The 13,520-nt window shown below is 64.1% G+C and overlaps 1 protein-coding gene across 1 annotated transcript; it reads left to right on the top strand.

The window, feature by feature from the left end:
* The first annotated feature begins 2,438 nt into the window (after positions 1-2,438).
* APH1A (aph-1A gamma-secretase subunit) lies at positions 2,439-10,223 on the top strand. Its single transcript, XM_075907420.1, has 7 exons — positions 2,439-2,595; positions 4,416-4,586; positions 4,936-5,009; positions 5,596-5,718; positions 6,526-6,653; positions 7,089-7,212; positions 9,057-10,223. Exons 1-7 carry the CDS (start codon positions 2,483-2,485, stop codon positions 9,119-9,121), a joined length of 798 nt encoding a protein of 265 aa, XP_075763535.1. The 5' UTR covers positions 2,439-2,482; the 3' UTR covers positions 9,122-10,223.
* Positions 10,224-13,520: the final 3,297 nt, after the last annotated feature.

The following is a 13,520-nucleotide window of genomic DNA, read 5'->3' on the forward strand; positions in this document are numbered from 1 at the left end:
AACTCTATGTGGCACTGCCACTTGCAGCCCACAGCCACCTGGGGTGTTCCCAGGTTGCATGTGGCGTTTCAAAGAGGCAGCGCTGTGTGGAGCCCGGGATCAGCTGCGGACTCCCTCGCTGACCATGGGCTCCATGCGGCGCTGTCTCCTTGAAACGCTGCATGAGGCCTGACGCTGGGCTCCCCACGGCGTTTCAAAGCAGCAGTGCCGCAGGGAGCCCGGAGTCAATCCCCAGCTGACCTTAGGCTCCATGCAGCGCTTTCACCTTTGGGCTGTTGCTATACTTCAGAGACAGAGGCACCCTATCGACTAATCGAATAGTTAATGGCAATTTAACATCCCTAACGTGCGTTTTCCTCTCACGCTCTGGCGGGAAGGGGAACGGCTGGCTGGGGAGCAGAAGGGACGACCCAGGCCATGCGTTTCCCTCTCGCTCCCTGACAGCGATGAAGGGGAACAGCAAGCAGCCTCCCGGTACGAATCACGAGGGAGGGGGGGCTTCAGCACCCTGCCACCCCACACACATTCCACCCCCTGCCTTCAGCTCAGCAGGGCCGACAGCCACCCCAGGCCTGGAGGGAAGAGGGGGGTGAGTGACTGTGCACCCCAGAAGGGGCGGGGCTGAGGGCATTCAGCCCTTAGCATCACCTGGAGTGCCAAAGCCAGCAGAGTGGGGGCACGGAATTCAAAGGGACCTGGGGCTCCTGCTGCTGCAGCCACCCCAGAAGCAGCCAACAGCTGGGAGCCCCATGCCCTATGAAACACTGAACCCCGGGGCAACTGCCCACGTTGCCCCCATTGCCGGCAGGCCTGCCTGAGTCCCCTCACTGCCGAGTCCCTGTCCTGACTCCTGCGCACACACCCCCACACCCCCCCCACACACCCCCCACACACACCCTGCCCCTAGCCCCCCACACCAGGGACTGTCGTGTTGCGATCTCCCGCCCCCAGCCCCCTGCCCTGGGGGATGCTACAGGGCACCGGTGAGAAACCTGAGTCGCTTCCACCTCTGCAAACCCTGGGGAGCCAAGTGCGGCTCCGGGTCCGGACTCTGCAGCTTCAGTTTCCTGCACGTGTCTCACTGAGAAATTAGCAGCCCGGCTCGGCCCAGCCCGGCCCTGCCCTGCCCGGCCCTGCCCAGCCCGGCCCAGCCCTGCCCTGCCCTGCCCTGCCCGGCCCGGCCCGGCCCGGCCCGGCCCTGCCCTGCCCAGCCCGGCCCAGCCCGGCCCTGCCCTGCCCAGCCCGGCCCAGCCCTGCCCGGCTCTGCCCGGCCCTGCCCTGCCCAGCCCGGCCCAGCCCTGCCCGGCTCTGCCCTGCCCTGCCCGGCCCTGCCCTGCCCGGCCCGGCCCAGCCCTGCCCGGCTCTGCCCTGCCCTGCCCAGCCCGGCTCTGCCCAGCCCGGCCCAGCCCTGCCTGGCTCTGCCCTGCCCTGCCCAGCCCTGCCCGGCTCTGCCCTGCCCTGCCCAGCCCGGCTCTGCCCAGCCCGGCCCAGCCCTGCCTGGCTCTGCCCTGCCCTGCCCTGCCCGGCTCTGCCCGGCCCTGCCCTGCCCAGCCCGGCCCAGCCCTGCCCAGCTCTGCCCTGCCCTGCCCAGCCCTGCCCGGCTCTGCCCTGCCCTGCCCGGCTCTGCCCAGCCCGGCCCAGCCCTGCCCGGCTCTGCCCTGCCCTGCCCAGCCCGGCCCGGCTCTGCCCTGCCCTGCCCGGCCCTGCCCTGCCCTGCCCTGCCCGGCTCTGCCCTGCCCTGCCCTGCCCAGCCCTGCCCGGCTCTGCCCTGCCCTGCCCTGCCCAGCCCTGCCCGGCTCTGCCCTGCCCTGCCCTGCCCGGCTCTGCCCAGCCCTGCCCTGCCCGGCTCTGCGCTGCCAGCAGCTCCTCGCTCCTCCACTCCAGCGCCTCCCGCACGCGGCCTCTCGCGCCCGGCCACGCCCACGGAAACTACAACTCCCGGCATGCCCTGGGGCGGGCGCGGCCGAGCGGCGCCGGCGACCCCCTCTCGCCCGGCAGCTCGCCCGCGCTCATTGGTCAGCCGGGCCACGTGCAGCCGCTGGAGGCGGGGCCTCGCTCGGGGCTTTGTGTTTGTGCCCCCCCTGCGCGGCTTCCGTAGCGTCCGGAACTCGCAGGTGCAGCCGCCGGCTCCCGGCCCGGGGTGGGGGCGGCCTGAGCCTGGTTCCCCTCCCCCACCAGCCCCCGAGCCCGCCCCTCCCCCACCAGCCCTAGGGCCGGACCCCTCCCCCCCGGGCTGGGCCCCAGGGCCTGACCCCCCCCCCTGCCCCCTCCGGGCCTGACCTCTCCCCCCCCCCCCGCCCTAGGGCCGAGCTCCTCTCCCCCCCCGGGCCTGACCCCCCCCCCCTCCCAGGGTCTGAGCTCCCCCCCGCCCCCCCACCCTAGGGCCGGACTCCTCTTCCCCCCCCCCGGGTCTGACCTCTCCTCCCCCCCCCAGCCCCAGAGCTGACCCCCCCCCAGTCCTGGGACCCAGCCCCCCCCCACCATGGGCGCCCCCGTGTTCTTCGGCTGCACCTTCGTGGCCTTCGGCCCGGCCTTCTCCCTCTTCCTGCTCACGGTGGCCGGGGACCCGCTGCGGGTCATCATCCTGGTGGCTGGGTGAGTCGGGCCGCAGGCATCCCGTCGGGGGCGGCGATGGGGGCTTCTCGAGTGGGGCCTGCGGGGGGTGGGGCTGGGGCTGGGGCTGCCCCACAGAAGTCAGCCTAGGCGGGGTGAAGCAAGGTGGGGACCTTGGTGAGGATTGGTAGGGCGCCCCTCCTCCCACAGCACCGCCCGCCTGGGGGTGTCCATACTGGGCACCCCCTGTGGGGCGGGGGGGCTGTGTCTGGGGCATGGGGAGATCCTAGTCGGGGGCGTGTTGAGTGGGAGGTGCTGGAGACCCTGGTGGCAGTGGTGGGGCTGGGTCAGGCTGGGCTAGAGATCACTGCCAGTATGATCCCGCAAGGAGTCTAGATTCATTGGGATGAGGGGCTGTTAGGGACCCAATCAGCTCGATCACCCTAGAGGAGTGATCTGGGGGGGAGGTGAACGTTGCCCCCCTCTTTGGGTTAGCCTGGGGTTGCCTGCTGTCACTTGCAGGAGTGTTTGTGTTGTCTCTGGGCTAGGCTGAATCTCCTCCCATTCCGGGCAGAATGAGGTTCAACTTTCTATCCCCCTTTGGAAAGTGGAAAACGAGCCCTGCCTTTCTGTGCTGCTCACCTTCTGTTTTCTGCTGTTGGGGCGTAACGCTGATTGCTGAACATTCTTGGGAGGATGGAGCTGCCCCCTCCCCGTGTCTCCTGATATCCCAGCAAAATGAGTTTCCGGACTTCAGTTCCTGTGTCCCAGAAGGGATGCAGTGGCCACACGGCTGCACTCTTATCTGCCCCTTCGCTGTGTAATCTGTGTGTCAACCGTATAGGCTGGGTGAGACATCGCCGACTGGTGCCAAACAGCCGCTCCTGAGCTATAGGACAAGCAGGATCGAGATTTAAAGTGCCTCTGCTCAAATCTTTGCAGCTCGAAAGTCCACGCAGTGCTCTGAGTTTGCGCTGTGCTGTTTCCCCTAGTGTAGGAGACCTCTTTTGGGTGGGGGTTCGTCTTGCTTGGCTGCAGTAGCCGCTGTGCAGTGGCAGGTGTTCCACCCTTAAAGAACCGGTTCTGTGTCTCTTGGTTGCAGGCTGCCCCGGTAACACGTCCCTCGGTGAGTGTCTGGCAGCAGGGATGGGACGTTGGACCTCTGGGTTAGAAAAGCATGGAGCTTGCTGCCTGAACTAAAAGACCCAAATTGTAGCAAGCTCGGAAATGGCCCAGGCACCACTAGGGGGTGACAGAATGACAAATGGACATTTATTTGCAAAAAATGATATTGAAACTTTCCACAAGACCCCAAGTGTTTGCTCTTCGACGTGGCAGTTGCAGGGTTGTAGCTACCAGTCGCTCAGTGACAACACTGGGTGATGCCCATGAGTCAGCAGCAGAATGAGGCATTGAGTGCTTACGGGAGGGAGTCGGAGCAGCCCAGCTCCATTGTTGTAGGGGTGTGTTTCTCACTGCAGGGATGGGCCTGGGAAGGAGACCCGTGTTTTTGTGTCTTCCCCATTTTACAGAGAGGAAGTGCATTGCCCAGAGTTGCGAAGTGAGTCAGTGCCAGCTCTAGGAGCAGAGCCTAGGACTCGAAATTCTCTGAGTTCACTAGGCCGCACACTTCCTTCGTGCTGCCGCGTAGGAGAAGCCTGTCTCACGCACGCGTGAACAAGCGTGGTGTGAGAAGTAACACAAAAGCTCATCATCTAATAAACCATCTTGTTAGTCTTTAAAGTGCTACATAGCCCTGTTTTTTGTTTCAACTTCCTTTACCGAGTGCCTGACCCAAAGGGAAGTTGCTGTGTTGGCTACACACATCTGAGCTTGTGTTCCCTTTCTCTCTTCTCGGACAGGGCGTTTTTCTGGCTCGTTTCCCTACTACTGGCCTCCTTGATTTGGTTCATTTCGGTGCATCTCAGCAATCGGGAGGATTCCAGGCTGCAGTACGGCCTGCTGGTGTTCGGGGCTGCCGTGTCAGTGCTGCTCCAGGAGGCCTTTCGATTTGCCTACTTCAAGCTACTCAAGTAAGAAAACCCTGCTAGGAGCAGGCTGATCCCTCTTCTCTCCCTCCCCACCCCCCCAAGAAAGGGGACTCTGAGACTGCCCTCCTTGATAAAGGGCTTGGAGAGCTGATGAAAAGCCCTAGCTAAGAGCTAGGGATTATTATTAGGAACCGTAGCTGGCACCTGATCGTAGAACCTGCTCCCAAGTGTTGCCCCCCTGTGTCTTCCTCCTGGATCCTGTCAATTGGTTGCTCTTTTTCTCTGCCACCTGCTTGATAAATGCCTCATCCGCTGGCCTGTTGCCAGACCCCCTTCCTGTCCATCTCCTGCTTCAAACCCATCGGTTGCCATCTTCTTTCTCTGACCCCAGGAAAGCCGACGAAGGCTTGGCAACGCTCAGTGAGGATGGGCAATCTCCCATCTCCCTCAAGCAGATGGCCTATGGTGAGTACGCTGCAATTCTTGTGTTCCAGAAGGGACACGATGGCCGCACGACTGCACTCGTATCTGCCCCTTAGCTGTGTAATCCGTGTCTCAGGCTGGGTGAGGCGTCGCCGACGGGAGCCGAACAGCCGCTCCTGAGCTATAGAGCAGTCGGGGTCCCCCTCCCACGTAAATGACTGATTCTCCGCGCACCGTTTCTGCCGTGGCAGGCGCAGGGTGCCCTGGTGAACAGGGTGATGTAAGAATTGGAACAGCTGGCGTGTAGCAACGGCTGCCTCCCTGGGCGCCTCGGCCTCGGTGCTGCAATCGCTGGCTGGCTGTCCTGCTTCCCTCTGTTAATGCCTGCCCCTCACCGGTAGCTTTGGCGAGGGCTGAGGGCCCCTCTCCCTCCCCTTGCTAGCCCTGCCGCAGAACCGCTGGAGGTGTTGAATTCTCCAGGCACCTCTGGCTGGGAGAGCAGGGATCCCGTGGAACGTGCTGTGAAACTCCCCTGCGCTTGTCAGTCGAGTCCAACGCTCATTGTGGTGTTTCACGCAGCCACGGGTAACTTCGGCGCTGTCAGTCACGCTCCTCTTCCTCCCCCTAGTGTCGGGGCTGTCCTTCGGGATCATCAGTGGGGTCTTCTCGGTCATTAACATCCTGGCGGACTCCGTAGGGCCGGGCGTCGTCGGGATCCACGGGGATTCGCCGTATTACTTCATCACGTCAGGTAAGGTAGGAGCCCCTATGCTCTTGGGAAGGAGGGCTGCTCTGGGGATGGATGGCAGGGCTCGGAGCCAGCCTGAGTGGCTTGTGGTCCACTGGAGTGCTAGCGCTGAGGTTTTTAAACACCAGGTGGTGCCCTTTATTGGCTTGGGCTCAGAGCCTGGGTCAAACGCAGCACCAGGAAGCAGCTTTCTCTCCAGCGGTAGAAGATCAGCTACACCCAGAGGAGACAGTTGGGGCACGAGGCAAAACTGCCCTGTTCTTCCCTGTCAATGTCTTACCACAGCGGCATCCATCTTGGGAGGCAGTGCTGTCTACTGGTTAGAGCAGGAAACCAGGAGTCTAGAGCGCCACGGTTAATGCTGACCCCACGGGCTTTTGACTTCAGTGGGGCCAGGGTTCCAGTCCCACCTCCACCAGTGACGCGTTGCGCGACCTCGGGCCCTCGCTAAAAACGTGGCTGCCTGTTGGTGGGGCTCTCCATAGCCTGGAGGGGCCTGCTTGCGGCTACAGCTGCGCATCCTTCTTCCGAATGAGACGCAGCCCCTAGAGTCTCTCATGATCCCCATAAAGATGCGGAGGGGGATTTTGCCCCAAATTCATCCCTTCTCCCAGCTTCCGCTGGAGAAATGATTCCCACCTCCTCCTGCTGCGGGGTGATTGCTGGGCTCCGCACCAGAGGTGGCCGCATTTCAGGAGCTGGTGCACAACCCTGTCTGCCCAATGCTTGGGGATCCTCCGGGCAGAAGGCGCTGTGGAGGGGGGGAGCCTGCGGTGTCCTGGTGCTGTTGTGACTGGACTCTCCTCCCAGCGTTCTTGACCATGGCCATCGTCTTCCTGCACACCTTCTGGGGGGTGGTCTTCTTCGACGCCTGCGAGAAGCGGCGCTACTGGCCCGTGGCGCTGGTGGTGGCCAGTCACCTTGTCACGTCCGGGTTGGTGAGTGGGGCTGAAATCAGCGATCGGATACCCTGGGGATGGTCAGCCCTGCGGGGCTAGCTGGCCCAACCCTGTGCTTTCAGGGGAGGGGGGAGATTTGGCGGGGCTGCGGCGGCCGGGAAGAGTGCTCTTGTCTCCTGAAATGCCCTAAGAGCTCACTCGGATCCGGTGGCTGCACGGGCGAGTCTCTCCTGTTCTGCCCCTCCCCCTGCGGCGGCTGATCCTGGCACGCTCGGGAGGCGATGGGGGAGGGGAGGGCTTGAGCCCTGTTAATAGCGCACTCGCGGATCCCGCAGGCCTCTGGCGAGGGGCTTTGCATTGTGCACTAAGCTCGCTGGGCAGGGATCAGCGCGGCTCTGCTGGGTGGGGGGCGGGCATGCTGCCCTGGGGGGCACTCGCAGGCCTCTGACCTCACCCTCCCTCCGTCTCTCCTAGACGTTCCTGAACCCCTGGTACCAGGCCAGCCTGGTCCCCATTTACATCATCACCATCTCCATGGGCGTCTGGGCCTTCTTCACGGCCGGCGGCTCCCTGCGCAATATCCTCGCCTGCCTCTCCTGTAAGGAGCCAGCCCCTCGGGACGGTGGGGGGGGGGGGGACGTGTTCCTTGCGGGATGGGCCCGCGCCACGTTGACGGAAAGCGCTGCTACCGGCGCTAGCACCGAATCCGTCAGACGCCCTTGGCCTACGGGGGCGCAGGGGGTGGTAGCCCGACGTCAGGCGCTCGGTACATGTGCCCCACGTAGTGACCTGCTCCACAGTGATTGCCACTCTGGGCCCCTGATCTCCTTGGCCAGGGAGGAGGGGAAGCGCGTGGTCTGGGATTAGCCAGGGATTTCCACTGCGTTGTGGGGCTGCTCCAGCTGCAGGCTCTGGCGGGGGAGGGCTCCTTGCCCACAGCGCAGGCTGTCTCTGGCAGGGGGTGGCGTGGCAGCAGAGCAAAGCCCCGTGCTGCCGGGAGGGACAGAGACTCAGCCAGGCGCTGCGACTGGGACTGGGTGGACGCTGACTACACGCAGCGCTGGGGAGGCAGCCCTGGGAGCTCCTAGGCCTCCTCCAGCCGGGCAAACCAGCAGAGAACGCGCAGCCGCAGCCTGCGTGTGCGGAACGAATTTAGTCGTGTGCGCCGCCATCCCAGAATTCCTGTGGCGGGGTTGGGGCCGTGGGGTTTGGAACGGGGGCACCTCAGGGCTGGGTCTGAGGGTTGGGATGGGGATGGGGGGGGGGGGTGAGGACTCCGGCTGGGGGTGCAGCTCAGGGCTGGGTTTGAGTGTTTGAGGGGCTCTTGGGGGGAGGGCAGTGATGAGTGTTGGGGTATAGACTGCCCTGGGGCCACAGCAGGGAGTAGGGCTGTCCTTGTGTAGCCTGGGCTTATCGGTGGATCTTCTCAACTGCCCCTAGTATTGGAGGCAGCAAGGACGGGGGAGCAGCAGCTGGTGCCCATGAGGAGCTGGCTTAAGCAGGCTCCCCACGAGCACCGGGTGTGCCTGCTCCCCACCCCCACACAGATGCCTCTGAGAGAGAGGCAGCAGCATGGAGAGCGAGGGGGCAGGCTGGAGCCGATACACGTGGGAAAGCGGCTTTCAGGCCAGCTCCCTGTGCGGCTGGCTCCATAGACCGGCTCTGTGGTGCCGCTCTCCTCCCCGCGCTGCTGTCACTGTTTTCGTGCTGGTACCCGGCTATTCAGTTACACGCTGTCCAGCATCCCTAGCAGGGAGAAAGGACTCCCCACCTCAGCGCCTGGGCTGGGCACTTATCCCCTGGCCACCCGGGGTCTGGGGGAAGGGCACCTCGGCCCCACATAGACACCCACGGAGAAAAATTAGCAGTAAGTTGCTGCCTCCTCCCAGCACCTGCTGCAAAAGGCTGTTTTGAGGGATGCGGGGAGGGAGGAGGCGGGGTGGCCACTGGGGTGGGGGAGGAGCTGGGGTGCTCATTGGGAGTGGAGCACCCCTGGCTAGAGGGGAAGTCGGTGCCTAGGTTCCCCTGCCTGCAGCAGGTCTGAGCTGGGGCTGGGCCCGCAGAGAGAGGCGCCTCTCCCCACTGGGCAGGCCCAGGGCTGGAGGAAAGGCCTCTCTTCCCCACTGCAGCCCCCAGCGCCTGCCCGCTGCTGAATAGGCTGCTGCCTGGCTGCCCACTTTGGTGTGGGCCACGTGGTGCTGGTGACATCCTCCGGGGGGCGACCTCCCTGCTAGGGCAGAGGCTGCGGCTGTTCTCGCGCCTCCCTCCATGCTGGATTTGAACCCGCGACCCAGAGGAAGAAGGAGGTGAACCCATTTAGCCACCCGGCTGCTTCGTGTGTTCTCCACTGCTGTCAGCTGCCTGGCTTAACCACCCCAACCCCTCCCCTCCTCCCCACCCCCCCGGCCTGCCTGAATCACTGACTTCCCCCTTCGCCTGCAGGTCAGCAGCAGGAGGACAACCGAGTGATGGTTTACTCTGCGCTGCAAGTCCCTGTCGAGGACTGAACTCCTCCTCAGGCCAGGACATACCTGCTAGACACACCCAGGGAAGACCAATACCCCAAGTGCCCTGTTCTCTGCAGCTGGGAGCAGCCTGGGACCCACCCCCCCATGGCAGGAGCTGGGGTGTGGGACTCGGAGCCCCTCAGAACAGATCCTCCTGCTCACGCAGGGGCTGGCCCGCGGCCTGGGACCGCTGCGATGGTGGAGGCGGGGCTGGTGCCCTGGTGATTTCTGTGCTCTGGATTCGGGGGCCGGAGTTGCTTTCCCTCTGCCTGTCAGCTGCAAACGACCGAGCCTCTGACCAGGCCTCTCTGACGGGCTTGAGCCGGATCTGCCCGGGATCAGGGCCGCAGCAGGGCTTGCAAACTCTGCTTTCCCCCTGCCTGGGCGGGGAGTGGCCCATGGCTCCTCCGTCTGTGGGCCAGCAGCAGGCCGTGCCGGAAAGCCCTGGCCCTGAGGACAGTCACTTTGGGAAACGGCTTTTGAAACGGTCCTTTCCTGGCAATGGAGGTAACGCGGGGGCTGGGTTAGCACCTCGGTGGGCGGAGCAGGGAGCCCATCTGCCCCCGACTCTCAGCCCCGCCCCTGAGTTTGTGGGGGTGAGACCAGTTGTGGCTTCCCTGCACTGGCCACGGCACCAGTGACTGATCAGCTGGGAGCTCGGCCGGGCTGCGTGGGGGCGGGATCGGCCGGCTGAGGACTCTACAAGGATAGGGTGCTCCCCCCTTCGAGGTGCAACCGATGCCGTTAACTCCTCCCCAGTGAGAGCTGGGGGAGGGCAGCCCCTGCCCGCAGGTGCCCCCTGGTGACAGGTGGTGGCCTGGCTAGTGGCAATGCCATGGGGCACCTCGCCTCCAGAGGGGGCTAAACACCTCTCCTTTCAGGGGCCGAAGCAGACTCCCCGAGGGTGCAGCACGGCAGTAGGCCGGTTTCTGTCTGCCACGAGCGGTTGAAAATCTCAGTGCGGGGGGGATTGTTTTTTCCGAAGCTTGGCAGAAGATTGGCTACAAGGCTGTAAAATCAGGATTTTTAAAATGTTTTGATTCAGAATCAATCCTTTTAACAGATTGGTGTGGTGACTAATAAAGCCTTCTTTTCTAATGGGGCAGGCGTGAGACCCACTGTGTCTTTCTAGCAATATGGGGGGCAAATCCCCTTCTTTTTAGGGGGGTGTATCCCCGCCGACGGAATCTCCGCTAAGAGCAGTCCCTCAGCGTTACTACCATCGTGGTTGATATGTGGGCCCTGCACGAAGGGGGAGTCTAGGCTGGTGGTGAAGGAAGAGATGAGGCGCTGAGTTTAAGTGACTTGCCCAAGATCATGTGGCAGTTCAGTGGCAGAGTTGGGAGTAGAACCCAACTCTCCTGCCTCCGTCTAGTGCATTGCCCCCTGGGGCACGGTGAGAGAACCCTTGGGACATGCTCGCCCGAGCCTAGGGGAGTTGCGAAAATGCAGTTTCAGGTCAGATTGTGAAAGCTCTTCCATCAGCCTGGCCCACTTCCTCAGTGCAGCGTCCTGGGAGCAGGGCTGGGCTGCTGGTGCGTCTTGTAAAGTTCCTTTTCTTGCCTCTTGCAGCCAAGCTTTAAGTGCTGTCCTTGTGGAGGAGCCTTTGCGCCACCCCTGCAGCCGTGTTCCCTGGAAGCCGGGTGCTCGCATGGCCTCCCAGGAGAGATTCAAATGCCACCCAGCTGTTGAGCGGAGTGCCCAAAGCTGGCAGGATGTGCTTCTATGGAGGGTGCACATCCACACGGGCCATGCATAGAACAAAATGTATTCTGCACATGGAGGGGAAAAAGGGGAGGGAGCATTGCCTGAGAGACTGGGGAGACACACACACCTAGAGTGCCCCCGGCTGGTCTTTCCACTGCTTGGCTGGTTGCAGCATGCCTCTTTCTCCCCCTCCCCCAATTCACTTTGAACCTTTGTGGCCACCTGGTGATCCACTGCCATGGGCTGGCCCTGGGGAGAGACCAGAGATCCCCAGCAGTGCGGTGCAAGGGGGGGGGGGGCACGGGGGCTCATGGGCCAAGGGTCAGGCTGGGGGAGGGGCCTGAGTGGGGAAAAGGAAAATCATGGGGGGGGGAGGGGAATGTGCAATGGGCTGTTTTCCTCCATCTCTAAAGTGCCCCCCCCCCCCACTGAACTGTGCCTGCCTTAGCCCCTAGCCCTGCCTGCAGCCTGACAGGAGAGCACAGCAGGGCGCTGGTGCCTTGCCGGGCTCTGTGCCCGCGGTGCTGGGCCTGGGGGAAGGTACCACAGGGGCTCCAGCAGATCCATGCAGGGGCAGAGCGTTCGGAGGCCAGGTTTAGGGCTGAGAACCCAGGCTGGCGGTTGGGAAATGCCCCGGACTTGCTGGGCCAATTGTCTCGCCTCTGCCTAGTGTGTCAGTCTGACAGGGCCGGGGTATGACCCCCCCACACACACACTCTCTCTCTCTCTCTCTCTCTCTCTCTGTTGAGCTGGGGGGAGGGGGGGCGGTTCAGGCTGTCACAAAGAAGCCTTCAGTGTCCTTCCACGTTGCTCTTCTGCCGGCTCCACCCCAGAGCTGGCTGCATGGCAGCAAGGAGGGAAGAGCCATTCCTGGGAGGTTCCTGTGGCTCTCGGGGCCCCTGGGGAGGGAGACGTGGCAGCAGGGGAAGGCTTTAGCCGCATGATGGAGGGGGGAGGAAGTGCCGGTGGTAGCATTGCACTGCATTGGAGCCTGTTCGGGGGAGGGGGCGGTCTGGGCCCATCTTTACCCCGGCTCTAGGGCTCCTCTCCTGAGTTGGTGGAGCTGCTCTCCCCGCGCGGTGCTGGAGCCCTGGGTGGCTGGTTCTGCCCCTGGCACCCCCTGTAGGTGCTGCCGCCCCGTGGGCCCCTGCTAGACTCAGCGTGACTTGCTTGTCTGGGCTGCCCCAGCTGGGCGCCACGGCAGCCCGTCCCCCCTTTCGGCCCGGCTCTGCGGAGAGGGGCCAGGCTGCCCCCGGCGCGCGCCCTGCACCAAGCGAGCTAGGGACCTAGGGCGAGCAAGGGGCCGGGTAACTCTGCAGGGATGAGGTGGGCCTGGGAGGGAACAGCCCACACTGGGAGCATCTCCCGGTCTGGGCCCAGCCCCACCCTGTCGCTGGCCAGGGGCAGGCTCTGGGCTGCTGCCGGTGAGGCCAGGCTGGGACAAATGGCTGCTGATGGGTGTGGGAGGGGGACTGGCCCTTCAAGGGGAGATGGGCCCAGCCCCGTCTGCTGTGCACTTAGCCCCCCCCCAAGAAAAAGCAAAGAGGAGCCAGTGGAAGGAAGGAGGCTGCAGCGAGGGGGCCCTGGGCCCTGCCCCACACAGCGCCCCTCCCGAGCACCCAGGCAGGGCAGCCGGGCATGTGAGCAGCAGCAGGCGGGCCTGAAAGCCCTGGCTTTGGGCCAGCGAGGCAGGCAGGGAGCGGGCCCGTTAATGGCCCCAGGCGCCAAGCAGAGCCGTCCCGCAAAACAGGAAATCTCCAGGGCCCTGAGGCAGCAGCTAGGCAGACGCTGACGGGGCAGGGGCTGGTCCCCCAGGCCCTCTGTGCATGCCTCGATAGCCACGGAGAAGAGGGGCCGGCTGGAGCAGCCTGGCTCTCCCCTCGCTGCTCTGGGGAACGGGGGGGGGGACCATCCCTTTCCCATTTGCAGTGTGTTCCTCGGCGGGGCCCTCGCACCCTCTGGGCTCCCCCTGCCTAGCACAGGCTGGTAAGTCTCTCCCAGTCCTGTCCTGTCGGCACAGCGCTTTGGAGAGCCCGGGGGGGGGGGGGGGGGGGGGCTGGTTATGAAGCACCCGGAGATCTGTGGGTGGGGAGATTTCCAGAGCTGCCAGCAGCCGGGCTCATGGGGGGGGGGGGGGGGTGACTGATTTGTCCCTCCGGCCCCTTCCCTCTGTCTCGTGTTTGGATACCAAACCCTGGTTACCAAGGAGACCTCTCACCCCCCAGCCCCTGGGTCAGGCTGATGTGACCCTGCGAGGCTCCAGCCACCCCAGCCCGGCTCTGGATGTTAATCCCAGCGGCTTAGCAAAGAATCAGTGGGGCGGGGGATGGAGAGGGGACGGTGCCCTGTGGGGACCCAAACGGCCTGTGCTAGGGGCCAGAGCAGCACTCTGGGACCGGGGGTAAACAGGCAGCCTGAGAGAGGAGATTCCCTGGCAGAGGATCCCTAAGCGCCTTGCAGGGATGACCCCTGGGGGGGGGGGTTCGTTTTAACCCTTTCTCGGAGAGGGGGGAAGCGCTGGCACCCCCTGGAGCGACGTGGCCGGGGGCAAATCCGCGGCGGAGCCATGACTAGAACTGGCGGTCTGGCACTGTCTAGGCAGCAGCCCGCACTCCACACCCACAGGCAGCGCCCGGGAGAGCTGGTTCCTCTCCCTGAAGTCTGTTCTAACCACTCGCTGCTGCTCCCCTCC

This window comes from Pelodiscus sinensis, chromosome 24, assembly GCF_049634645.1.
Source record: "Pelodiscus sinensis isolate JC-2024 chromosome 24, ASM4963464v1, whole genome shotgun sequence".
NCBI lineage: Eukaryota > Metazoa > Chordata > Testudines > Trionychidae > Pelodiscus > Pelodiscus sinensis.

Bases quoted from the DNA above. Each gene is read 5' to 3' on its own strand.
- APH1A (XM_075907420.1), top strand. From the start codon at position 2,483: ATGGGCGCCCCCGTGTTCTTCGGCTGCACCTTCGTGGCCTTCGGCCCG. The intron at 2,596-4,415 runs GTGAGTCGGGCC...CTTCTCGGACAG, and splicing joins GTCATCATCCTGGTGGCTGG to GGCGTTTTTCTGGCTCGTTT. The intron at 5,719-6,525 runs GTAAGGTAGGAG...CTCTCCTCCCAG, and splicing joins GTATTACTTCATCACGTCAG to CGTTCTTGACCATGGCCATC.